General features: G+C 38.0%; 1 protein-coding gene across 1 annotated transcript in view; it reads right to left on the bottom strand.

Moving 5' to 3' along the window:
- Positions 1–566: 566 nt before the first annotated feature.
- The window catches only part of Phlpp2 (PH domain and leucine rich repeat protein phosphatase 2), a 69326-nt gene continuing 42143 nt past the window's right edge, over positions 567–27749 (bottom strand). Inside the window, exons 10-19 of the mRNA XM_076838225.2 lie at positions 24440–24500; positions 20620–20715; positions 19033–19188; positions 15227–15427; positions 11827–11989; positions 11329–11459; positions 10633–10743; positions 9391–9585; positions 7420–7651; positions 567–5403 (exon numbers count right to left, since the gene is read on the bottom strand). Of these exons, the coding sequence (XP_076694340.2) occupies positions 4249–5403; positions 7420–7651; positions 9391–9585; positions 10633–10743; positions 11329–11459; positions 11827–11989; positions 15227–15427; positions 19033–19188; positions 20620–20715; positions 24440–24500 (2501 nt within the window). The 3' untranslated portion in view covers positions 567–4248. The remainder of the gene's footprint in view (positions 5404–7419; positions 7652–9390; positions 9586–10632; positions 10744–11328; positions 11460–11826; positions 11990–15226; positions 15428–19032; positions 19189–20619; positions 20716–24439; positions 24501–27749) is intronic.

Below are 27749 nucleotides of genomic sequence, written 5' to 3'. Positions count from 1 at the left end.
TAGGGACCAACTCTGATTCCTGAGCCTGCCCTATAAAAGTCCTGGAACCCAAGCCTGTTTTGCCCCTCTCTCCGCTATAGAGAGATGGCTTTTATTTGTCAGTTCTGATAAATAAATTCTCGTGTGTATCTCTGCCTGGTCTCTGCCTTTCATTTCTTGTTTACCTGTCTCTTGTTTCCCCTTCAAAGAATATTTTGCTTTAACTCATATAGCCTCAAAGTGTCATGGAATATACTCCACGTGTTTGTTCTTGCTTATCTTCCTGAAGCAGGAAAGAGAAGAAAGGGGCTGGGGTTGTGGCTTAGTGGTAGAGTGTGAGGCCCTGGGTTCGATCCTCAGCACGATATAAAAATAAATAAAATAAAGGCATTGTGTCCAACTACAACTAAAAAATAAATATTTTTAAAAAGAGAAAGAGAAAGAAAGATCTTAAAACTACTTTTGGTTAAGAACCTAATTCTATAATAAAAGTTAGGGAGAAAATTCTAGATTCATGCTAAAATATTTGTAAAACAATAAGCATTCCATTTTAAAACAAAGGCATGAAAAAGATTCCATTTTATTTTATTTATTCTTGTTATTATTATTTTTTACAAACAATAGATTTGCTGCAGCATGCTCTGGCTCATATTATTGAATTAAAAAATTTAACACATTTCAAAAATATCAAAAATACACTATAATGAGTCTTAGGACTACAATACAACGATGATTGCACAAAACCATAGATATGAGCCCACTGTCTGGCTGACATCCAGTGGCAAAACAGTTAGAGAAACCCTACAGCATCTGGGAGAGGTGCATGAGATTTAGAATACAAGGAGCTTATGCTGATTAATCACCAAATGAGGGAAACAGAGCAGGTTTGATTGTAGCCGCTTTTCTCAGTCTAGGAAGTACTTACCCAATCACGGGGCAAAGTCACTAACTGGAAAGAAAGAATAACTTGTGTCCATGATTGGGGAGTCTGGAAGGCTCCACCCAGAGGGAAGTAAAAAGTGACAAGACAGTTCTACAGTGATGCTGTGGACATCACTGGATGGCTTGGAGACTAATTCTTTAGTAATTGATACATTTATCATTAACAGCCAAATGCTCCCTTATGGAGGTCTCTTCATTGATAGTTATTAAATAGATAAAGAAGGTGAGCCTGTGGCTTCCAAGTACCTGCTTTTGTTGAAGGTCTACATAGAAAGAAGAGCATCATTTAATAGATCTGCCAAACATAACTGGCTCCATCTCCTGGAAAATAGCACTCGCTACAAGCAATTGTAATAGCACCCAGTGATGCCATGTTGCTCGTGTTGGCTCTTCTGTATGCCAGGAAAATGGGTTCAATGACTTATTGCACATATACACTCTACAGTAGTATAATAAAGCCCTCACTACGTCAGAAATGGTAATTCAATGATTTGACTATGGTAGCACTAGAGCTTTATGTCATACCAACATTGAAAATTTCGGATGTATTTCCAATCCATTTGGATAAATATAAGGATACTTGGCTGACAAGCTACATGTATTTTCCTTTCCCCATGGGACTCCTGAACTGCACCCATAACCAGGAGTTTTTTTTTTGTTTTTTTTTTTTTCCAGAAATTATCTTAAACTCTGTAAAGTGGGAGGTACATGCAGAGACCCAAGAATCAGGCAAAGACCAGGCTCTCCATGCTAGGGATCACCTGTACTCTGCCCACCCAGGGAACATACCCTCTGAGTTAAGGTATTGAGAAAATGACACTCATTTGCAGACAGATTACTGGCTTTCATTTGACAGCCTACTCAGATAACACAACATCTGTCAATTACCTCATAGGTCAAATGGGGTATGTATTTTTGGTAATGAACTATGGCCTTTTAACCTTCTGTTTTAATACAGAACAATTGTAGAAGGACATGAATGAAAGGAAATTGCAAAAAAAAAAAAAGAAAAAAAAAAGAATTATCAGTTTTGGTATATCCTATAATAGAGGTTTTCATCAGACCTAATGATACCTGAAAATAACTCCACCACATCAAAATACATGTGGAATTTCAGAGTTTTGTTGACCAAAAAGCAAACACACTACTTTTGGAAAGGTCAATATGGACCTGGGTTTTGAGGTGGTTCCAATAAGTAGGACAGGAAACAAATAGAAGAAAAGTAGTCACAGATAAATGACAATTTTTATAAGACTATACTACTAAAGTGGTATTTTCCCAAAATAGCTTTAATTTTTAGACAACATCACTCACTAGTCTATTCAGAACCCAAAGGTTCTGCTGTCTGAGTAGGAAGATGTTTGATATCACCCATCACTAACATCTTGGGTTTTTCCTTCATTTTCTTTTTTCATTCCCATATAAAAATAAGGTGGCAACATACTATTGTACCCATCTTTCTAACAGCACCTAAACTTTGTATGAGCCACCATATTCCCCACTTCAAATCAAAGACCTGAGTTCTAAATTTTTTCAGTAGCTGATCAGTAGTTTGACAGAAGGAAGTCAAGTGTTCCTGATGATTTGAGGACTCAAGTTCAAATTCTTGAGAGTTGAACATTAGGTAGCCAATGTGGTATACAGAATGGGGTACTTTCCCTAAGAATGTACCCTAATGACACATGCACATGGGTATGGGGCCTCTGAGAGAATGAAGAGACATAACTATTTGTGGACAGGTCATCTAATTTTTGACTATTGCTTTGAACAAAAACTCCCCCCAAACCCTCCCAAAAAGAACCCACAAAGAAATTAACATATACTTCCAACATTATATTTAACATTTTGTTTCTGATGAAACAAATTAAAAATGGTTCCACTCTGTTTTCTTGTTTTCAAACTATGAAATGTCTTAAAACTTCAAAGCACATTTCTCAATGGGTAAAATCAAGCAATACCAAAATTTTGTAGGACTAAAGAAGTAGGAATTAGTTTGCTTAAGAAAATCTTTTAATGGAAAAAGCAACAAACATACAGAAGGAATTGCATTTTGCTAGAGTTATGTGGAATGTGCAAAAAAAAAAAGAAAAAAATCAAGTTAAGAATTTCTCGAGTCTGTCTTATATTGGTATTGAGTCCAGTACTCTGAAACCACATGAAGCGAGTTAGCAGTTTTCAGATAGGTACATTGTCAAACCTTTAGTGCAAGGTTTGACAACTCACTTCCAACATTCTAGAAAACCATTTCTCCACTTTGGAGAAAGAAGGAACACATCTAACCTGTGAGCTCCATCCACCCATCTGTTCTCACATAGCCTCCATCTGTTTGGGAATCATCTGCTCTAATTCAAGATTCCTGGATGCCAGCAGTGCTGGTGTTGGCCCTGCCTGTCAGGAAGCTGGCTGCCAATTCTACCACACGGTAAGGGAGAGAGGCCAATCCCCAAGTGCCTACCTTGTGATCTGCTCAAATCACATTCCTAGTGGGTATCGCAGCTGTTAAGGAATGACTCTTTTTCTGATATGGGGAAGGAAGTCTTTGCTCCTTCCCCAGCTTTATCCCCAAAAGAAGATTCCTTTCTACCCCATGTTCCTCAGGAGCTTTCACACTTTGACATCCAATAGCTCAATCCAGGGTCTTTCCAAGTACCCTCACAGAAGGCTCCAATACCCAATTATCTCTCTGCCTATGGACAAAGGTGTTGGGCTGCCTCTAAGAAGATTGGCTCGAGTGCAGATTCAAAAATAAAAAGTTCACAGTCAATGAAAAGTGCTCTCATTACATTACTTACATAAATTATCTGTTTGATTGGTTCTACATCTCCAATAAACATCATTTTGATAGGCTATATTCTCGTAGAGAAGAATGAAAAGCCATGTGACTAGTCACATCACACCCCATTAGTTAGTCTGAAAGATAAGGTGATTTCTCTGTCACGGAGATCCATCAGCAGCAATTAGTAAAGGGAATCAACCTTCAGTTATTTCCTCCACAGAAATAGTCCCTTTCCTGCCCAGGCAGGCAAATTCTCAAAATGATCCTAGGAGAGAAAGGGTTAATGGCAGGTGGTAGGACTGACAGAGAACGACTTCTGCTTTCCTCCCAGTAACTCTGGGAATTCCAATGCAGGTTAAATGCAAAACTTAACACTGATGGTGGTACTGGCTCATCCAGGGTCAGGCCCTGATAGCTCTCACCTTTTTGGGCTCTTGAGTTTTACCCCACACATTTCTAGTTAGAAACACAGAAGCAAAATGCCTCTGGAAGGGTCCCTCCCCAACACCACAAAAGCCTTTTCTCACACTGTGCCCGCAACAGTGGCAGAATCATAGCGCTGTGTCAAACTCCTCTGGGGGCTCGGTCCGATCCTCTTCACTGGGCTCGGACTCAGGCCTGCTTTCCTGATGCTGTTTCATTTGCTCCTTCACTTCTTCCTCCAGGTCACGAGGTACAACAAACTGATCCTCTGGCTCCAGCTGAGTAGGGGCAGCAAAATAGCCAGTTTTCCTCTTGGGTGCTTCTGTGGCCACTTCAATGAGGTTCAGGCTATCTTCTAGGGGCACAATTGAGCCATTGGAGAGCTTCTTGCCATAGAGACAGGAAGTAGAAGGAGACTTCTGTAACTCCATTTTGTCCCTACACATTGGCAGAAGTATGCCACTATTTACACTGTTCTGTCTCCGGATCCCAAAAAACAACCCTCTACCATGTTCCTCAGGACATGGGGTGGAAGAATTCTCTGTAAGGGTAGGACAGCTCTCAAGATCTCTTCCTCGGCAGCAGTGGATATCTACTTCTACTTCTACCTTGCTGCCATTGATTATGACCCCTTCAACAGGCTGGTCATCATCACTGTCAAGGCCATTGTCAGACTGATTACTGGAGAAGGTTGCACAAGAAGGCTGGCGCTGAAACACCCCAGAGGTGGGTGCTGGGTGGAGGCTGCAGCGCCTCTCTGGCCGTGGAAGCAAACCAGCCTCCAGGCCCACAGTGTTATGTTCATCAGAAGCAGTGGAGCCCACTTCACTGCTCACCTCCGAGGTGGACATCTCACTGCTGAACTCAGAGGCAATGCCACTACTGGAGGAAGGAGTGGTTGGTTTAGGAGTATCCTTGATGGTGCTGGTGGAAGCAAATCCCACAGGTCCTGGGAGGGTGAGTCCATTCATTTCACAAGTGCAGCCTTCCTCACCAATGTTCAAATAAACCACCATGGCCCCCACATTATCCTGACAGCCATAGCTCTGTGCTAATGTACACAGTTTCTTAGCAGCTGCTAATGGATCTTGTACGTGACGCACTCCGTTAATAGCTTCTGTATATGACAAGTGTTCCCATAATGCTCTGTTTCCCAGAATCAGCAATTCATCTTGAATAGTAAGTGGTGTGGAAGATATATGGGGCTTGGGGAGGATCCAAGGATAAAGGTATGTACAGCCCAGCATCCGGGTACAACAGGTTACCCCATTCACTTTGTTATCCTAGAGATGAGCAGAATAAAAATTTTGAGAAAGCAACAAAAACATGCAACATTTTCATTCTCCAAAACATTTTAAAATAAATAAAATAAAATTATTTATGTTATTATATGATGTGCCCTAGGATCAGCACAATTTTAAGTGAACTCCAGGACCCACCTTCTTCTTCTTTTTTTTTCTTAGAGAGAGGAGAGAGAGAATATATTTTTTTTAATATTGTGTATTTTTTTGTTTTCGGTGGACACAACATCTTTATTTTTATTTTTTTTTATATGGTGCTGAGGATCGAACCCAGCGCCCCGCGCATGCCAGGCGAGCATGTTACCGCTTGAGCCACATCCCCAGCTCAGGAACCACCTTCTTAAAAGATATTTGTTCTAACATGAAGGATATGCTGCGAGGAACATGTTAGACATATAATGAGCAAAATTGTCTTTAATTCTCCCATCCCTAGTACTCTTAGGTCAAAACTCAGATATATCACTAAAAATAATTTCTCATTTAAAGGCAGTTGGTAACTGAAAAGACTTCCAATGGATAAAACTCTAAGTAGCTAAAGTCCTAAATGATCTCTATGGTTATTTGGCCTAAAGGGAAAGTCTGAAATATGTAGCATAATTTACCTACTCTGTAGGGCTGCACCAAGAATGAACAGCAGATTAAATAGGATCCCCTATCATTCTAAACTTAGATGAAAAGGAAATCCCTGGGTGCAGGTTGGGAATTTCATATGCTGGAAATTGATTTTATTGATTTTTCTCCCCCCCCCCCCAAAAAAAACCCAAAAAAACAAAAACTCTGAAATCATCAATAAATTAATATGACACTTGCAGTCACTCTCTGGCTTTTATTTATCAGAATTTGCCATAAACTAAACTATTTTCATCATCTGGAAAATGAAAATAAAATGGGGGTTATTGTAATGTTAAACAAAACTCTGAAGGAACAGTACTTGGCAAATAATAGATAAAATTATTCATGGTTAAAATAACATAAAATTGCAGTGGTGCACACCTGTAACCCCAAATACTTGGGAGGCTGAAACAGGAGGAGCTAAGGTTAAAGGCAAGCTTTGGCAGCTTGGTGACCCTGTCTAAAACAAAGTGGGGTAGGAAAGATGTAGCTCAGTGGTAGAGTCCACACAAATAACAGCCAACTGATCTTTGAAAAAGGAACAAAGGCAATACAGTGGAGAAAGAATAATCTTTTTAAAAAATGGTGCCAGCACAGCTGGACATACACATGCCAAAAAAAAAAAAAGATCTAGACACAGACCTTAAGCTTTTCACAAAAATTAATTCACAACAGACCAAGACCTAAGTGTAAAAATCAAAACTTTTATAAAATACCTAGAAGATAACACAGAAGAAAATATGAGTATCTTGAGTTTGCCAACGAGGTTTTAGATCTAACACCAAAAGCACAACAATCCATTAAAAAAAAAATAGATTAAGTAGAGCCAGACATGGGGGTGCACACCTGTAATCCCAGAGAATTAGAAGGCTAGGCAGGAGAATCACAAGTTCGAGGTCAGGCCTCGGCAATTTAGTGAGACCCTAAGCAACTCAAAGAGACCCAGTCTCAAAATAAAAAAATATTTTAAAAGTGGGGGAGTGGAGATGTAGCTCGATGGTTAAGTGCCCCTGGGTTCAATTCCTGGTACCAAAAAATAAAAATAAAAAAAAACAAATAGAAGTCTTTTGTCTTGTTTGGAATAGCAAAGTAGATGAGCTGGGAACTAAATGAGACACAACATTCATTTTACTTGTTAGCTATTCATTTAAAAGTCCTAATTGCAAATTAGGACTTTTCTAATTAATTTTGCTTCTTTTTGCTAGTCCTTAACTGCTCAGATTTTCTTCTAGCGCTCTTACTGAAACCATCTGAAATGAACATTTATCTACATTGAATACAATTTACAAGGTATGACAGGAAGAAAATGGACCTTCACTGCCTCCATTCAAAGCACTCTTCACTAGAACTGGGAAGCAAAAGTGACTGGCAGAAAGCGAGATGCACCTCTGTAATGATGGCTTTTTGATCCTTCACCCTTCGTGCCTCCTCCAGGTCCTGTTCCAGGCTGAAAACTTTCGAAAGGGGCACTGGCTTCCCACCTCGGCACAGGACTGCTTGGCACGTGCCAACATTAGCCACAGTCAAGCTAAAACTACTTGTTGGATCACCAGTGTCAGGGCGGATGTAGCACAGAAGAGCAGAGGAACCCAGCTTTTGGCCAGCCATTCCTAATTTCCTGTTTAAAAAGAAAGAAAAATGAGGACACAGTGGCTAGTTTAAAAGTGGCAGTCTTTCATACCCATCCTTCCCTCATTCTTCTGCCATGGGATTGTGAAGCAGCCTCACCCCTATCTACCTGAAGGCTGACTCTTGCTATGGGTGATACTGCCTTTTACTCTCAGCTGATGGGAAAAAAAGAACTTTACAGAGAGAGTGGGGGATGGGCAATGCAAGTGCATCTTTCTCTATTGCTTGTCTGTCTGATCAAAGTCTTCCTAAATCAGGGGTTTTCAAACTTCGTCATATCAGAATCATCTGAAGAGTCTGATGATTGTTAGAGCATAGATTGCTGGACCTAGCCCTGGAGCTTCTGATTCACTGGGCAAGGGGCTGGCCTAATAAGTTTCTGAAGATGGTCAGGATACCAGTCCTGGAAAAATACATTGAACACTGCCTGCCCTTAGGACACAATACTAACACAGAGCAGACACTACCAGAAGAATCTAGTTTCAAATTCCAGCTCTGTCATTTATTGGCTACATATCCTCATCAAGTTATTTCTCTAAGAAATTTCTCTGATAAAATATCTACCTGTTTGCTTTGTTCTGATAATTAAAGATATAGGATGAAGCTGGGCACAGGGCACAGCCCTCTAATCTCAGCAACTTGGGAGGCTGAGGCAGGAGGATATCAAGTTCAAGGCCAGCCTCAGTAACTTAATGAGACTCTTAGAAACTTAGTGAGATCCTGTCTCAAAATAAAAAATAAAAAGAACTGAGATGTAATTCATTGGTAAAGCATCCCTGGGTTCAATCCCCAGTATTAAAAAAAAAAAAAAAAGATGATGAAAAATGCATGGTACCTTGCCTGGTTCTTCGAAGGTACTTCTTAATTGAGTTCCAAAACCCTTAATTTTGTCAAGTATCCAGCTCAGTTCTATAGAAAAGTGGACTCCTTTTCCAATACAATGCTTTGTGTAAATGACAGTTAAAACTGGCCTGAGCTCCAGACTGTTCCATTTCAGCCTTGAGTATACAAGTTTACAACCTCTTAGTTGTTCATATCCTTTTATGCAGCCCACCAGATGTGCAAGACACTCCATTACCTAAGATTTTCAGTAGTTGGGGGTTTTGCCCTTAAGTGGCTTAGACATTTTTGTGGGGGACACCAGGGAAATGAACCCAGGGGTACTAAACCACTGAGTCACATCCTCAGCCCTTTTTTTGTTTTGAGACAGAGTCTAAGTTACTTAGGGCCTTGCTAAATATCTGAGACTGGCTTTGAACTTGTCTTGCCTCAGCCTCCCAAACCACTGGGATTACAGGAATGTGCCACCATATCTGGTTCAGTGGTTTAGACTTGAATGAAAATCTTAGTTGGGTAAATCCCCAGTACAAAGTATTCTAAACAAATGAATCTGACCAGTGCATGTTAACCTTTTGTAGGCTTTTGACTCTTTGGAGAACCATAAAATCTTACCATCATTCTCCCTAAAATGTACAAATACATCTATTAAAAACACAATCTTCTATACATAAAGAACAGCCTTTGGGTTCAACAGAGAAGGCACATGACTCCAAAGGCTCTATGACATGCCAATGTTCCCACAATCCCTGCTGATACTGAGATGTATAATCATGGAAGAAGCAGGTCTCTCCTTGATCTGGCACCCATAATTTAGATCTTTACCTTCTGACTCAGATTTATTTTCCAAAGGTAGAGCTGAGTTAGGGATTATTCAACCCACCTGCTTACCTGTGAGATACCAAAAAAGTGTTGGTCATGAAAACTGTGTCATTTGTTGACTGCTGTACCTCTTCCAAAAGCACATCTGCCATTGTACATTGCAGCAGGCGTGGGAGCTCCTCATTTCGGTCCCCATCAAACATGCCATATACAGCTCCAACCCCCTCTGCAAAGTTATCCATAGCTAGGGCAGACACACATAGCCTAGAATAGAAAGATAAGAAATACAATCATCAAAGAAAGCTTCTGGTAAACAATTATTCCTCAGGGAGCATCCTTTTAAAAACTGGTTATTAGCTGGGCGCAGTGATGCATGACTATTATCCAAGCCAACTCAGGAGGCTGAGGCAGGAGGATTGGAAGTTCAACGCCAGCCCAGGCAACTTAGCGAGGCCCTAAGCAACTTACCGAGACTCTGTCTCAAAATAAAGGGGCGGGGGAGGGCTGTGGTAATATCTCAGTAGTAAATGCACCACTGAATTCAAACCCCAGGACCAAAAGTAAATAAATAATTATTAACTGAAGGTAGAGAAGGATGTGGTAAATCTTAAATTTATACATGAAAAATGTCCCCAGAAGTAAGCAGCATTTGTAAGACCTGATGTCCTAAGGAAAGGTGAAATTCAGTCCCCATTCACGGGCAATTTATACAGCTTTGCAAGGCCGTTAAAGGCTGGCAAGGTGAGATATGTTCCTGTAGAAGTGATTAGAGACTGGCTTCATTGATGTCTGTCAATTCCAAAGACCATCACAGCATACCTATGGTTGAAGTTGGGTTTAGTATTCCTTGCAGGAAGGAAGAATGCACACCACGGAATCCTGGACTGTATAAAAAAAGGGTGCTGGAAAGAACCTAGTATAGGATTTGGGCTTTGGATGGGTCACCTTTGGGAGAGTCTGAGAAATGGAGGATCATATCACATTGTAGGCTGAGAAATGGAGGATCATATCACATTGTAGGCTATCAGAAATCGGGGCAATTACAGAGTTGAGTCCCTCAATAAATCTTATCAACAGAGAAGGAAAATTAGCATGAGGAAAGAGCTGTGAGGGGGCTGCTGGGTATTCTGTGGCCTACACATTCATTTTGTTTACTTTACCTGAGTCTCAGGGATCTTATCTGATGGTAACATTCTGTGATTTGTTTATGCACAACAGAACTACTGTGGCCCAGCTGTGAGCATCAGCCCAGTCCCCAGATGGCAGGAGCTGCTTTTTTTCTTTCTTAACCTCTATGGCCGACATACTCACTTATTTCTCTGTCCTGCCATCTCAGCCAGTCCATGACTCCAGAAGGTTGATGTAACGGTAGAATCTGTGGTTGGCAATGGTTTTTGATCAATTTTCAGGGTTGTGATGTGGCTGTAGAAGGAAAGAAGGTTATACCATATTGCCTATTATATTTTAAAAAAACTATCCAAACAATAACATGTTTTTATAAAACAATCTCTTGAAAGACTAAGATGTATTTCCAGACAGGCTAAAAGAAAGTAGTATGATGAACCCGCTGGCTTGGATGCAGAATAAAGGAAAGGGATAGGAGGAAAAACAGAGACAAATATCATTACAATTATTGGGACATGTAAGTTTCAGCCAACCATCTACTTATTTTAAGTATTGTAATACAATAAAGCCTTGGTGCATGAATTAACATATATTGTCTCTCGGATGTTGTAATGTGACCTGTGCCACCTAAAATATCTGTGCCTTCCATGTAAAAATATTCCACATGGGGCTTAGCTGTACATAAATAGACTGACTATTAAATAGGAAATAGAACATCCATTTATAGCTGAATCAAAATCAAAGAAGAGAACCTAGGGTCTTTCTGATCTAATTCATTCTGTTCCTTTAATTAACTGAGAGTCCACAGTCCTAAAGAAGATCCAAAGATGATTGGTGGGCCTCTAGACACATGTGGATTTAATTTCAGATTGTTTTCCCCACCTAAACATGTCCAGTGTCTTGTGTTCCAGAACCAGATTTGTGTTTCCAGTTAGGTCAAGGTCTTGTAACGTAGCAGGCAGAGCCTCTGGAATTAGAATTTCTGTCAAGTCGTTGCAACTTAGGTCTACAAACTGAGAAGAAACAGAAATCAAAATAAAATAAATTCTAGTTTAGTTCTTTATTCCCAATACTCAATCTCCTACTATATCTTCTAAGGATAACTTAGTTTCTTCCCAGGAATGAATTAAGCATACTTGAATTCCAATCTGAGTATGTTAGAATATTATTTCTTCCTTATAAAAGAACAATCTCATTCACACTCCTTTCTTCTTCCTTCTAAGAAGAGAAGCATCTCTGGACTGGGGACATGGCCCACAGTTGCCTGGCAAGTGTGAGGCGGGTTCTAACCCAGCACACACACCCCGACCCTGCTTCAAAAAAAGGCATCACACGCTGGCTATTTCCCCCACCAGGACTTCTTCCAGCACATCAAATTACCTGGATCTGAGGCAACTGCAATATTTCTGGGAAAATGCTGATGTTGTTAGAGTGTGCAACAAGGGTGTGCAGCCTTCTGCAGTTGGCTATGGTTGTAGGAATGGTTTTAAGCTTGTTGCCACTTAAGTTCAGTTCCTCCAATTGTTCCAATTTATTTAGTTTACTGAAAAAGAAATATCAAAATACCACATTATACCAAAACAACAACAGCTGCCAAGTAAGTGCTATTTTACAGCCCCTGAGCATGGAAGGCCAGCTTGGTGTACTTAAGAGGACTGGACCTCAGAGGACTAGTAATAGGAAACAACTGGACACCAGTCAGGCATAGGCTCTCTACCATAACTGGCTCTGCTATCTTTGTACCTGATCTCCCACTCAAGTGTGTTTCAAGGGCTGACAGTGCCCTTGATTTTCTGAAAGCTGTTGAACATACACATCTTCCTGTTATCTAACTTGCAAGGAGCTGAAAAAGCATGGGTCTATTGTTGAGAGATTAATTCTAGCCCTTGTTTCACCACTAATTAGCTATATTAGTAGAAAAAAAGTATAGTAATATCAAACAGACCTCAACAGCCTCAGCTATAAAATGAAGAAATTGTACCAAATCATCACCAAGATTCCTTTCAGGTTTAAATTTCTAGTTACCTATTCAAAACCTAACTTATCTCCACTAAATATTTATCAGGTTCTTGTTGGTACACACAGCACTATGCTTGGGACTCAAAGTGCTCCTAAAATCAATACCCTTATCCAGAATACAAACTGTTCTAATTTATTGGTTTAAAAAATTAGAAAAATAAACTGCTATAATATGGAGAAAAAGTTCAGAAAATAATTAGCAATAAACTAGCAACCTGAGGGCTGGGGATGTGGCTCAAGCGGTAGCGCACTCGCCTGGCATGCGTGCGGCCCAGGTTCGATCCTCAGCACCACATACAAACAAAGATGCTGTGTCCGCCGAAAACTAAAAAAAATAAATATTAAAATTCTCTCTCTCTCTCTCTCTCTCTCTTTAAAAAAAAATTTAAAAAAAACTAGCAACCTGAAAGAATAATTATTATAATTTTGTTGAATTTCCTACCAAATTCCTCAAATGAGTATTTGTTTTACATTAATTTCATGTCCTATCTTTCACAAATATTCTATTGCTAAAAAATTCACAAATATTTTTAACTAAAAAATTTTCTTTAGTACAATAATGCATAATCACTAAAATAAATGAGAAAATGGAAAATAGAAAAAAAAAACCCTCTTAATTCTGCTACCAGAGATAATCCCTGATGACATTTTGGTAGATAGTATTCTTGTCTTTAAAGCATAAAACTGTATTTTTCAAATTTTAAAAATGATGTAATATTAAAGATGAATTGTTTTATAACTTTTGTGTGTGGTTAGTACTAGGGATTAATCTCAGGAGTGGTTTACCACTGAGTTACAACCCCAGCCCTCTTTATTTTTTTAGTTTGAATCAGAGTCTTGCTAAATTGCCTAAATTAGCCTTAAACTTGTAATCCTGCAGGCTGAGTAGTTGGGATTACAAGTGTGCACCACCATGCCTGAATTATTACTTATTTTTTTTAACTTAATATATTTTAAACATTCCCATGTCCAATTTTCATGCTTTGCCCTTATGCTACTTCCTACCTTGATTTTTCTAACTTGTAAATAGAATTGCAGTATTCATATCTTAATCAGCTTCTTTCCAAGTACCCACAACTATGATGGATTCTGAAAATTGTCCAAAAGAAAGAAGACTTGAATTGTGCCTGAGTTTTAATATTGTTCAGGAAATGCCCTGATAGAGGATTGCTACTCAATATAAAATTAGCATGTTCTTAAATACATGGCTCCTAAATTCCATTTAGTTTTATAACTGGATCACTCTAATTTTGTGTCATCTCTTCCTATTTCTCATCTTTACTATTTTTTATTTTCATTTTCTTTTATTTTCATTTTCTTTCACATGTTTTCAGTTTCACATGCTTTTGATCCCTCCAACAAGAGTGTCATCAAAATGGGTGAGAGTCATTAGTTTCAGAACAGAAAATCTCGTACTATTCATCAGTTTCACAAATGAATATATTCTGTCAGTGGTCTATCAATGAGGCTACTTAAATTAATATGGTAAGATTTTAAGAGATCTACTACATCCAAAATTAAGATTCTACATTCAATTTAAATGTCACTGTTTGAAGTATTTCAAGAAAATAACCAAGTTCATACTGTTTGTCTTCTTTTTTTTGGGGGGGGGCGGGGGGGTGGTCCTAGGGATTGAATTCAGGGGCACTCGACCACTAAGCCACATCCCCAGGCCCATTTTGTATTTTATTTAGAGACAGGATCTCACTGAGTTGCTTAGTGCCTTGTTTTTGCTGAGGCTGGCTTTGAACTTACAATCCTCCTGCCTCGGCCTCCCAGCCACTGAGTTAGCCTCCTGAGCTGCTGGGCTGTTTTTTATCTTAAACTCTATTCTCATTTCATGAATGTTCAAGAACCTTTAATATTTTAATAATTAAACTAATTTTTTTCTGAATTTATCACATTTCCAAGAAAATCTGCAAAATCAGAATCATGCAAATTATATTAAACATTGTATAATTTTATGACATTTAATTCAAATTGTATCATGTCATTTCCCCCACGTTCTTACTTATAAAAGCATAATTTTTAATTACTAATTTCATGGTATAGATGGATTTTTCTGGTGTAAAATTGTTTTTTAATCAAGTGTATTTTGAAAGATATTTCTCTACCAACACTGTCTAAAACTTTGAGAGCCTTAACCATCTCTCTTGTCTTCTTACAGAGTAGCCTGGCTAGCTTCTGTTCATCTCTTCCTCCAGGCCTCACGCACCCCAAGCTCTGTGTAGCAGAGCTGGCAACCTGTGCTCATCTTTAACACTTGTATTTGTCACACTGCATAGCAACTGCCCAGATACTTGTGTATTTCCTCAATATGGCTCTAGATTCCTTGAGAACCAACTAGTACCTAGTATCTGGCATATAGTAGGCATCTTATATATACATATATATGCATATAGTAAACAAACAAAAATATTTGTAATACAGTGCTAAAAAGAGAAAAGAAAAAAAATATCTTCAGAATTTCTTTATTTCAGAAGGTTGTACTTTCCCAGGTTGAACATTCTCAGACAATTATTAAATGATTAGAACTAAAAATTAAACACATTTTAACCATAATTTCTCTTGGTACTGGTATTTAATAACTGGATACAAACTATTAAGATGAGATTTTTTTCCTTTGGGACTAGTGAAATCACAGTATCAGTAAGCCAGCCAACTTATAAAGGAAGTGTCACAGTTAGAAACCTATGATTTAGTCTGACAAATGCAGAATTATTGTTATGATCCCAAAGCATAACATTTTACATTCATTCACCTTGCAGGAAAGGTCTGTAGCTGGTTGTTTGCGAGGTGCAAGATTCGCAGGTGTGGATGCCCCACAAGGACAGGTATGCACTGATCTGTGAGGAGGTTGCTGGTCAGGTAAAGCAGCTGCAGCACACTCAGACTCTCCTCCCCAGCACAGGCAGAAGGTAAAGACTCCAGACTGTTTGCAGATGCATTCAAGTATCTGAGACTGACAGAACACACAAAGTTCATCATTTCCTTTGTGTTTGTTGCCACCTTCTATAGAAACCATCATGCTCTCTCAGTAAGGAATGCTGCCATTCCAAGCTTCCAAACTCACAAAACAACAACAAAATACCACTTTCTTCAGGTATTTTTCTCTAATTGAATCTATCCAAACCAAAGTTCCTTTTACTCGACTATGCAAGCCAACGACAGGAGAAATAATATGGTGTGACTATTTTCCGAGGTTTCTGCAGTAACCCAACTCTAACTTAGCCTCATCTATTACCATCTGTATGTCTACTGAAAGGACATTATTATTGCATTCTGTGTTCACAGATATCTAAATTATGAAGACACGCTTCAGAAAAAATTGTCTGGTTTTAACAACATCATTATTTATTTAACCAATCCCATAATAATCCCCTAATAATGGATATATAGGTTGTTTGCATTTCTATTATAGACACTGTAATGAACACCTTTGAGTCCTTACCTAGTTATTTCTTTAGGATACATTTCTAGTAACAGAATTTATGGAATCAAAGGATATATATTTTAAAGATTTTTTAAACATATTGATAAACTGAGCTCCAGAAAGACTATACCAAATTGCACTCCCTTAAGATGAATGCAAGACTGCCAGTGCACTCGCACTTTTGCCAACACTGAAAGTATCATAATTCAGTTTAATCTGTGCCAATCTCATAGGTAAAACATGATATGACTTAAGAATTTCCCAGTATGGTGTTTACTATGCATAGAGTATTCTTGATAAAAGGAAGCCAATATTCTTAAATTTGTGTGTTCTTAAATCTTCTTCATGTTGTATGATCCACATCCCTAATTAGCTTTTAAATTACTGAGGGTAGTTAGTGTATCTGCCATGTCTTTATCCTAAAATTGTTGTGTGCAGTCAGTATAAAATAGACAGCTTCACATAGCTAAGTGACTTCCTTACTACAGATTCTAATATTGTAAACTAATTTTTTTTTTTTTTTTTGTACCAGGGATTGAACTCAGAGGCACTCAACCACTGAGCCACATCCACAACCCTATTCTGTATTTTATTTAGAGATAAGGTCTCACTGAGTTGCTTAGCACCTTGCTTTTGCTGAGGCTAGCTTTGAACTCACAATCCTCCTGCCTCAGCCTCCCCAGCTGCTGGGGTTACAGGTGTGCAACACCACACCCAGCAGACTGTAAACTAATTTTATTAATACTGCATAACTAAATGCAGTGTCACATCTTGCTAATAAATACTTGTTAACTAACCACTGCATCAAGTCTCCACACAAATTTTTCCAAAGCAAAATTTCCTTCAAAATATTAGAATTTCCAAAGATTTTATTCTGAGGAATAACCAACCAAGGATATTATACATAAAGAGATATATGTTACTAAACAGAAAAAAAACTTGTAGGATAAATGTTTTCTTGTTTTTATTTTGTGGTATAGGCAAAGGGCTAGGCAAGTAATTTTTCTAGCTACATCCCAATCCTTTTTATTTTTTCAGACAGGTCTAAATTGCTCAGGCTAACTTCAAACTTTCTGCTTCAGCCTCCCAAGTAACTAAGAATACAGATGTATACCACCACACCCTATCTAAATGCTTTCTGTATGTTTCATGTAACCCTGTGTTAAATTACTACTGCTCATCTGTTTTCTTCATATCTCTAAATTAATGACAGTACTGTGTTCTCCATATTTTGGAAAAAAACAGTTGTAGCTGTGGAGCTAACCTAGTTGTCCTTCAACAAATGATGGATGGATTAAAAAAATGTGATATATCAAATGGTGTGACTCTATTTTGTGTACAACCAGAGTCATGAAAAATTGTGCTCCATATGTGTAATATGAATTGAAATGCATTCTGCTGTCATATAGAACAAATTAAAATAAATTTAAAAAGAAAAATATTTTTTTAAGAAAAATATTTTTAAAAAGAGAAATGTGATGTGTGTGTATGTGAGTGTATATAAAATGGACTATTACTCAGCCATAAAGAAGAATGACTTTAGGACTTTTGCTGGTAAATGGATGGATCTAGAGACTATCATGCTAAATAAAATAAGCCAATCCCAAAACACCAAAGGCTAACTGCTCTCTCTGATATGTGGATTCCAACACACAGAGGGAAGAAAGAATACAAATTCAGTGGATTAGGCAAAAAGGAAGGAAGGGAAGGGAGTAGGGATGGGTATAGGATAGATAGTAGAATGAATTGGACATAACTTTCCTATGTTTTGTATATGAATACACCACCAGTGAAACTCCACATTGTGTACAACCATAAGAATGGGACCCTAATTAGAATAAGTTATACTCCATGCATGTATAATATGTCAAAATATACTCAACTGTTGTGTATATCTAAAAACAGCAAATAAAAATAAATAAAAAGTTTTCTTGGACTGGGGATGTAGTTCAATGGTAGAACACTTGTCTAGCATGAGTGAGACCCTGGGTTTGAGTTCCAGAACGATAAAAAAAGACAAGAACAGTGATTAAAAAAAAAAAAAAAAAAAAGTTTTCATTTAAAGATAACATACACATTAGGTAAACCTGATTAAAGATCTTAAAATACAAATAATCTGGGTTGGGGATGTGGCTCAAGCGGTAGCGTGCTCGCCTGGCATGCGTGCGGCCCGGGTTCGATCCTCAGCACCACATACAAACAAAGATGTTGTGTCCGCCGAAAACTAAAAAATAAATATTAAAAAATTCTCTCTCTCTCTCTCTCTCTTTAAAAAAAAAAAACAAATAATCTATTTGTTAATTTACAAAGAGATGGGAAACAATACCTTTTGGAAGGGTATTACCTTTAAATGCATAGTTTTCAAAGTAGGTAGCCAAAAAAGTTGTGCAAATATGGATGCAATTCGAAGATGGTTTGGCAAAGCTAGAATTAAGTTGATTTTAGCCATATGTTCTTTTCTGCACAATGCAAAAGCTGAAAATTGCTCAAACAAGCTATATCTAAATGTTGCAATTTCTCTTTAAATGTCATAACTGTATTCATTTTCTGCAATGAAAGTGTGAACCTTCCCAACCAATCTGAAACTGTTTACAACACAAAAACTTAAGTGTTTGATGGTTATGACTTTGAGTTAAAGATTACTACCACATGAAACACTGCCATATTTTCTTTCATTAAAAACTGCAATCAAGGGGCTGGGGTTGTAGCTTAGAGGTAGAGCACTCACCTAGCATGTGCAAGGCCCTGGGTTCGATACTCAGCACCCCATAAAAATAAATAAACAAAATAAAGGCACTGTGTCCAACTACATCTAAAAAATAAATATTAAAAAAAAAAAAAACCCTGCAACCAAGGGCTGGGGCTGTAGCTCAGTGGAACTGTATCTCAATGGTAGAGCACCTGCCTCCCACATGTGAGGCACTGAGTTCAATCCTCAGCACTACATAAAAATAAATAAAGATATTGTGTCCATCTGCAACTAAAAAAATATTTTAAAAAAATGCAACCAAGTCTCCACCCACAGTTATTTATCAGATAAATACAGTTCCAAAAAATCACTCCAATGACAAATCAATGCAATGCATTCAGTCAATGATTCTGTTCTTTTAAAACATAAATCCTCTGGTACTCACTTTAAGGCCTTGGAGAAGAGGGTGTCCGGCAACTTGGTGAGAACATTATGCTGGATATCCAGCACCTCCAGAGGGATGTGCTCCACTAGCACCGGAAGGCTGTGGACATGATTGTGTCCCATCATCAGTTTCCTAAGACTCAAGCTACTCAGAATTCTAAGGGGGATGGTACAAAGAAACAAAAAAGAACTTACTTATATCTTTCTTTCTAAGTATGTCCTGGGCTATTTAATAAAGTCAAACAATCATTAGAAACACACTGCTTCTAGATTGTACAATCACCAACAAGTGCCTGAGCATTATCCACCATGTAGAATAGAAGGAAGTCACTAAAAGTCATACTGAGAAAGAGTGAATTCAGAAAGATAAGCAACAGAGAGGAGATCTAAACTAAAACATTTTCTAGAATAAATACATTTAGATTCTAAGTCTAGATAGCATTTATTAATATTTAAAAATTCAGTATATTTACTAATATTAATAACAATTTAATAAATTCATAATAAAAATATCATTTTCATAAAAACTATTAAGTGCTTAAAATGTGCTAGGCCATTTAATAATGAAATTCATAAAGATTAAGTGACTTTGCTTTGCCAAAGATCTCACATTTAATATTAAACAATATAGTCTGGATTTGAACTATAGTCTGATTCTAGAAGTTGTGTTCAGACCTACCATGCTACAAAGGCTCTAGTTTAACTTAAGATCCTGCAAGTACACATTTTATATCTTGATGCTTCTGAACACATAAAAATACTCCTCCCAACATTCTGCCAAGCACCACTCTTTCCCTTCCACTTAGAGAAATCCCACCACCTGGTAAAGGTCAACTTGAATACCACATTCATGAAGCATTCTCTATTTCTTCTGAATTTTAAAACAATTTATACTGATTCATGATTATCAGAGCAGATACTTGCAGGGCACAGTGGTGCACACCTGTAATCTCAGTGGCTGGGGAGGCTGAGATAGGAGAATTGTGAGTTCAAAACCAGCCTCAGCAAAAGCAAGGTGCTAAGCATCTCAGTGAGACCCTGTCAGTGGTTGAGTGCCCCTGAGTTCAATCCATGGCACCCAAAAAAAGAAGGGAAGGAAAAAAAAAAAAAAGAGCAGAGACTCTGCAGTAAGTGACTACATTCAAATGTCAGCTCTCATTGCTTCCTGGTTATATGTTAGATGAGTTACCTAACTGCTCCTTAGTCTCCTCATTTAAAACATGAGGATGACAGTACCTATAATAAGGTTTATAACTAGGTAAGATCATAAAAGTGAAGTTCTTAGAACACTATTCAGTTCATAATAACTCTTCTTATAAAATTAACTATTATTACCATCATATCACCAACACATACCAGCAAATCTTTGAACATTTGATCACAGTTATCAGTATGCATGTCACACAATCCTTTAAGTTTCTTACCATTTGCATTAGCCATCACTATATCCCTCTTTGCACATCACATCACCTCATAGTCAACTGAACTAATGAAAGTAACCCAAATCTAGGGAAATAGTTAAATACACACACACACATTCTCTACCCCACCCCTCTCTCTATATATATATGTACTTATGCATACATACCGCATAGGAACTTCTGTGAGAAGATTATAGCTCACATCTAGTATTTCCAGCTTCTTTGCTTCACAAGCCCAGTCTGGAACACACTCTAACAGGTTTCTGCATTAAATAAATAAGTAAGTAAGTAAATAAATAGATAGATAGATAAATAGATGGTATCGTTTAAGATGACAAGATGTTATGGTTTAGATCCTCAATGTGCTAAAGACTGATTAGCACCCAGCAGCACCACTGGGAGGTGCTGGAATCCTTAGGAGGTGGGGCCTAGTGGAAGGAAGTTAGGTCAATGGGGCATGTGCCCTTGAAGGAGATAATGAGACCCTGGCCCCTTCCTCCCTCTCTCTTTGCTTCCTGGCTCCTATAAGTTGAGCAACTTCTTCCACCATGCACTGCTGTTGTTATGTTCTGCCACACAGGGTCAAGCAACCATGGACTGAAACCGTGAGCAAAGATAAAATTTTCCTCCTTTTTTATCTCAGGTATTTTGTCACAACTATAGAAATCTGACAAATGGAACTCTTCTCATGAACTAAAATGTATCTGTTAAGCAGCCTACAAGCCCTTTAGGGAAGGGACACTATCTCTAGGACATCCCCTGGTAAACTACCTGGAATACAGTAAGTAATCTGGAGAAATGTTAAATTGGAAGAGTGGGGAGAGACAAGTATCTGAATATACCGAGTAATACTGGATCAACTCTGTTACATGTTTAAAGAAGGTAACGTAGCTTTTAACAGTAGGAAATCACACATGTAGTGGGATGGGATGAGGGAGAGATGCAGAAAGATTTAGTGGAAATGGAATTTTAAAACCTTTGCAGATGAGTAGGAATTCCACTGGTAATAAGTGGACAAAAAAGAAGCAAATTCCCAGGAAAATTAACACACTGAATAATGTGGAGGCAGGGACAAGAAGTAACTAGTGGGAGAAGAGTTTCAACTCAAATATTTAGTAGAGTTTTGTTTTCAGATGCAACCTAGTATCTCTAGGCCTCAAGGTCTCTATCAATTAATTGACAGGTTGATGCAATAAGGCAGAATGATGCAAGTGCTACATAAGAGAAACACAGATAAGTGCCAGACAACTTAGTGAAGGCAAGACTTTGCCTGAAATAGACCATGGCAAGCTCTCTAGGAAATAAGGTTAGTATTTGAGGAATGTTTTATCAAGACCTTATATGAGGAGCACATTCCAAGCAAGGGTGCCAACATAAGCCAGAGCACAGAGAGAAGGAAAGAAATGATGTGACACATGAAGAGAATAACAAGCAGTCTGGTGATGTTGGAACAGTAAGTGGTGGGAGACAAAGCTGGAAAATGAGGCTGCAACCAGAACCAAACCATGTCGGGATGGCTGCGTCTTGATCCTGCAAGTACAGGATCACTGAAGGATACAACAAGAAGTGAACAGACAACATAAGCTTTGCACTTCACTTTGTCACCATGGAGTCTGGCTGACATGGTTCTATTGGTAAAAGGAAAACTAATGAGAATTCCAGACAACAAACAATACAAGCCTAATATACAGTTAGAGGGCACCAAAGGTGGGGAGAAGGAATTATAGAAATATTTGAGAGGTAAAAATTAAAATATCTGAAAATGAATTAGATGTGAGGAGAAAAGAAGAAGGAAGAATTAAAAATTATTTTCACCTTCTGCCCAAATGATCAGGGAAGAAGATAATGCCAAAATCTGAAAAATACACAAGACCAAACAAGAAAAGGCAGGTAAAGGGGGTGGACAATGAGTTTAATTTTGCAAATATCTGATGCGCCTGGGAAGGTACACATTAAAATATCTAGCACAAAATTGGACACATGGGTCTGAGCCTGAGAAAAGAGAACCTGGGCTGGAAATCTAAGTGATAATGACACTTGAGTATAGCTGAAATTACTGAAGTAAATGAGATCATTTTCAATGACAGGTGCAGAGGGCCAAAGATAGAACAGTGGGAATGAATAACCTTTAAAGGGTTAGCTGAGGAAGAGAATATGCAAAATAGAGAACCAGCAGATAATATGACATGAAAAAACACAGATTGTATTAACTAGCTAAAGAAACAGTATATTTGAAGAAAAGACAGCAAGGGTCAACACCGAAAATTTCCACAAAAGAAAGTCTAACGTGAGCTATTGATGGGATAAGATACAGATAATGAGGAAACTGAGCCATTTCTCAACAAATGCAAATAACACTTGAGAAATTTGCATAAGAAGGGGATGAGAGTAAATAGAAAGTAGTTAGATGGGCTGTAAGGTAAATTAACTTTTTTTGTTTATTAAGAGATATAAATGTGTATAAAGACTGAGCAAAAGGAAGACACTGAACACACATGAGATAGGAGGAGGACAGCAACTAACAGAGCAAGTACAGAGCAGTGGGAGCAGATAGGGTCAGAGGCCTATTATAGACAGCTGGACTGGCCTTGAACAGAGGAAAAAAGCTAAGAATGGATGAGTCTTCTGGAGCGTGTAATCCTCCTGCCTCAGCCTCCTGAGTAGGTGGAATTACAGGCGTGTACTACCATACCCAGCTCACCTGGGATTTTGTTAGCAAGAAATGGATGGAATCTAAAATAATAGCTTGTTAATAATAATAATAATAAAGTAACAACAAAAAGAAATTTGGCCTGATACCATGTATTTTACATCTAGTATCTCATGTAATCTTTGCAACAGCTCTGACCATACAAGGACCTTCAACCTGCTTGAAGCCTTCTTGAAACATCTTCAAGCATCACAGCACTTATAATGCTGCCCTGTTTCTGCTTGTCTGTTGATCTCTCTACTAGACTGTGAACTCAACAGAGTTCTGAATTCCTAACACAGTGTTAAAAATGAATGAAAAAAAGAATACAGTGTGGGCTGAGGATGTGGCTCAAGCGGTAGCGCGCTCGCCTGGCATGTGTGCGGCCCGGGTTCGATCCTCAGCACCACATACAAAGATGCTATGTCTGCCAAAAACTGAAAAATAAAAAAATATAAAAAAAAAAAAAAGAATACAGTGAATCTCATTTACGTTTACTGCTGACAACCAGCATGAGTAGTGAAGTCCTGACTAGTCCTCGCCAAAGTCGTCTCCAAAAATCAGGCCAAGATGGGTAACAAGAATAGCAAAAAACTAAAAATAGAATTTTAAAAGTTTTTCAAATCACTATCTAAATATCAAGAATTACAGTCAAAAAGAAGAATAAAATTGTATCATTTGCAGGAAAATGGATGGAACTTGAGAACATTATGTTAAGATAAATAAGCCAAGGGTTGTATGTTTTATCTCAGAAAGATGTGGATGGGAGTGGGGGAGTCTCATGAAAATCAAAGGGAGGTCACCAGAGTGGAGTTCAGAGAGTCAACAGATCAGGGGCGGGAGATAGGAAAGGGGAAATATTAGGGAATGATATTGGTCACGTTATATTGGGTGCATATGCAATGGAATACATACGAACAAATCCTACCATTATGCACAACTATAATGCACCAACAAAAAACTGGAAAAAAAATCAAGAATAACCTTATTCTAGTTGACAAAAAGAAAAATCACTACCATGAAGATGATGGGCTACCTTTGTTCTATCTCTTCCTACACCCACAGTCTTTAAGGAGGAATAGTTAACAGGCACCTTTCCATTCCAAGAGGATCTTCCCTTTACCTGTATACACTATAGTCATTAGATTTATTCCTCTAACTCATCCTTTTGCCTTTCTCCAGGTTATCCACACATCTCAATATATTTAGATTTCTTGTACTCAAAATTGTTAGAGAATCTACACATCTCTCTTAATTCGTAAGGATCAAACATGCTCCCACCTTCACAAGACACTCACCGGGAGAGCTCCAAAGAAGTGAGGAGACTGGGCACCGGGTAGACATTTACTGCAGTCAGTCCTATCAAAAATCAAACAGATATTAATGAAGGTCTCTGAAAAAGAAAGCAACTTGTAGTAAACACAGAAAAAGAAGCTTAGTGAAATCACTGAAACAAACTGATGTCTTCTGAGATGACTAAAGATAAAAACTACCAGGAAGCTCATTTTGACTAACTGCTTGATCCCATTTTGTTTTGAAAAACAAATCTTTAACTAATTGAAGGACTATGTGTAAAGCACTGGATTTATAATGGATCTGGCAGTTATTAAATGTTAACTACTTAGTGTTTTAACTTGAAAAAATTAATAACTGAATTTTTGCTGGCAATATCTAAACTTTAATAATTAATGTATAACATAAATACAGAATAATCTTAAGTGTCACAAGCCATCTGTGGATTGGATGTGGATTTTCATGTATGGAAGCCTTGTGGGTAGGGACATCTGGTGTCTGGGAATGGCCAGTGGACATTTCTTCTGATCAACTGCCCAGGCACAATGTGAATATCTTTCCTGCTCTGCCATGGCCCACACAAGCACCTGAGATGGGTGTGACCTACATCAAGATGTCAATCAACCTAGTGACTCAAAGACATCATGAAGCAAGACTCCACCCTTGAAACCTTATCCCTGCCTTTGATATAGCCCCTTAAATAAACCACTGGAGTCCTTTTCCCTTTGTCTAGTTCCAGAACTCATGTGGACTAGATTAATCAGGGGCTTTGCATTCTGTAAATATATTCCTGAGTATTTTTATTTTGTGACTTACTAATTATCTAAGATTGTAAGTTTTAGGGTATCTTGGACTATTCTGGGAAGGAAAAAGGACTCCTTAATGAGATGCTGGCCATCCCCTCCCTCGAAACTTAAAGTGTATAAATCACTGAATTTTCACAAGCTGAATCAATACCCAGATCAAGAAAAGATGTTATCAGCACCCAGAAAGATCCGCTCACCTCCTTTTCCACTCACTGATCATCAAGGGCAACATTAATTACCCTGACTCTGAATATCACAGAGGGCCTACTTATATAAACAAATGCATACAGTATGTCTAAGTTTCTGGTCTGGTTTTGTTCACTCCACATTACACTTGTGAGATTTGTTCATACTGAAGCATATGGTTATAATTCATTCATTCTCCTGCCTGAATGAAGTTTTTGTGTGTGAATGAATATACTACAACTTATTTACTCACTTAAGAGATGATGGGCATTTAAGTCTTTTCCAGAGTAATGATGAACAGTGGTTCTATGAATATTTTTGTCCATATCTTTATGAACTAATATCAGCACTTATTTGAGTATGAACCTAGGAAAGGAACTCCTAGGTACACTGTACATGTTTGAGTTTTTTTGTTTTGTTTTGGTACTGGAGATTCAACCCAGGGGCACTCAACCACTAAGCCATATCCCCAGCCCTTATTTATTTATTTTTGTGTTTTATTTAGAGACAGGGTCTAACTGAGTTGGTTAGTGCCTCGCTAGTTGCTGAGGCTGGCTTTGAGCTTGCACCCTCCTCCCCTAGCCTCCTAAGCCACTGGGATTATAAGCATGAGCCACTGTGCCAGGCACATGGTCAGAAACTACTGAATAGTTTTCTGAAGTGGCTCTACTAATTCCCATTCTCATCAGCTGCCACACTATTTTCAGGCTCTCATTCTAACCATTCTGGTAGGTAAATAGTGTCATTACCTAGGAGTTTTCAATTTGCATATCCCTAATACTTAGTAAAGCTGAATGCCTTTTATAAAAAAGTTAACTGATCATCTGGCTAACTTTTTTTGTAAAGCTAGGTTCTTTATTTTATAATTATTTTGTAATTGTTTATGTGAATTCTTCCATGTTGTAGAATTTAAGGATTCTTTAATCAGAGGGCTAACCTCAAATAAGCCCCATTTAGAATACTGCTATGACAGAATTTCCAGAACTAAGAACTGCTTATACATCAATGTCTTTTGCAGTAGAGCCAGGCATTTGGACTTTCTAGACACATTATAGACACAGATGGACCTGATAAGGAATCTCTCCATGGCAAGGACCTACTACCATGTCACGGTATTGATATAAAGCACCAGTCAACACTCATCAATTCTGACCCTCTTCTGAAAACTAACCTGAAACCACAATTTAGAGCTTCTATAACATGATAAAAGGCAAGGAAAACAGAAATTCTTAACTTTCTATTATCCTATATCTGTATTGACAGATACAGAAAAGCAAAGAAAATAAAATAATGAACATGCTCTCACCTATTATCCAAATTTCAACAAATCTACCCTCTGCCTTAATATGCTTCACTCTTTAAGAATTAAAATACTACACATATCAAAAGGTAAATATCCTCCTGAATATAGTTTTTAGCATTTCCATGGAATCTTTCATGCTGTTATATCATAGGTAAAATTAAATTTTGATAATTGTAATAGTCCCATATAATTATGCACTTTTTTGTTCAAAAATGTTTCTGAGAGCTAGGCATGGTGGCACACATCTGTAATCCCAGAGATGGGAGGTTGAGGTAGAAGGATCACAAGTTTGAGGCCAGCTTCTGCAACTTAGTGAGACCCTCAGCAATTTAGCAAGACCTCATCTCAAAATAAAAAGGACTGGGGATATAACTCAGTGGTAAAGCACCCCTGGGTTCAATTCCCAGCACTAAAAAATAAATAAATAAAAAGTTTCTGATATTTATTCATACACAAAGACAGTATATTCATTTCCATTGCTGAGCAATATTCTATTGCATAAACACATCACTACTGATTTGCTCATTTTCCATTAGTAGTCCTATTTTGTTCCTATTCTTTCACTATAACACAAACAACACTGTGATGAACTTTTTGTACACATCTCCTTGTGCATAGATAAGCATATCTGGGATATATTCCAAGAAGGTGACTACTAGGAATGGCTTATGTGGACCTTGGACTTTTCTCACATAGTCATACTGTCTTCCAAGATTTTAGAGTTGATCCTCACTGGCCGCACCTAAGGGCTTTTGAAGATGATTCTGCCCATCTTGGGTTATACTCAGCATTATCTTTTTTTTTCCTTTGATGAGTATAAAATCGTATAATTTAAATTTGCATTTTTCTAAATATATGAAAAATGCTCATCATCTCTAGCAATCAGAGAAATGCAAATCTACTCTAAAATATCGTCTTATTTCAGTCAGAATGGCAGCTATTATGAAGACAAACAACAATAAGTGTTGGCAAGGATGTGGGGAAAAAGGCACACTCATACATTGCTGGTGGGACTGCAAA

This window comes from Callospermophilus lateralis, chromosome 18 (genome assembly GCF_048772815.1).
Source record: "Callospermophilus lateralis isolate mCalLat2 chromosome 18, mCalLat2.hap1, whole genome shotgun sequence".
Classification (NCBI taxonomy): Eukaryota; Metazoa; Chordata; class Mammalia; order Rodentia; family Sciuridae; genus Callospermophilus; species Callospermophilus lateralis.
This window is presented reverse-complemented; position numbering and strand designations above follow the sequence as displayed.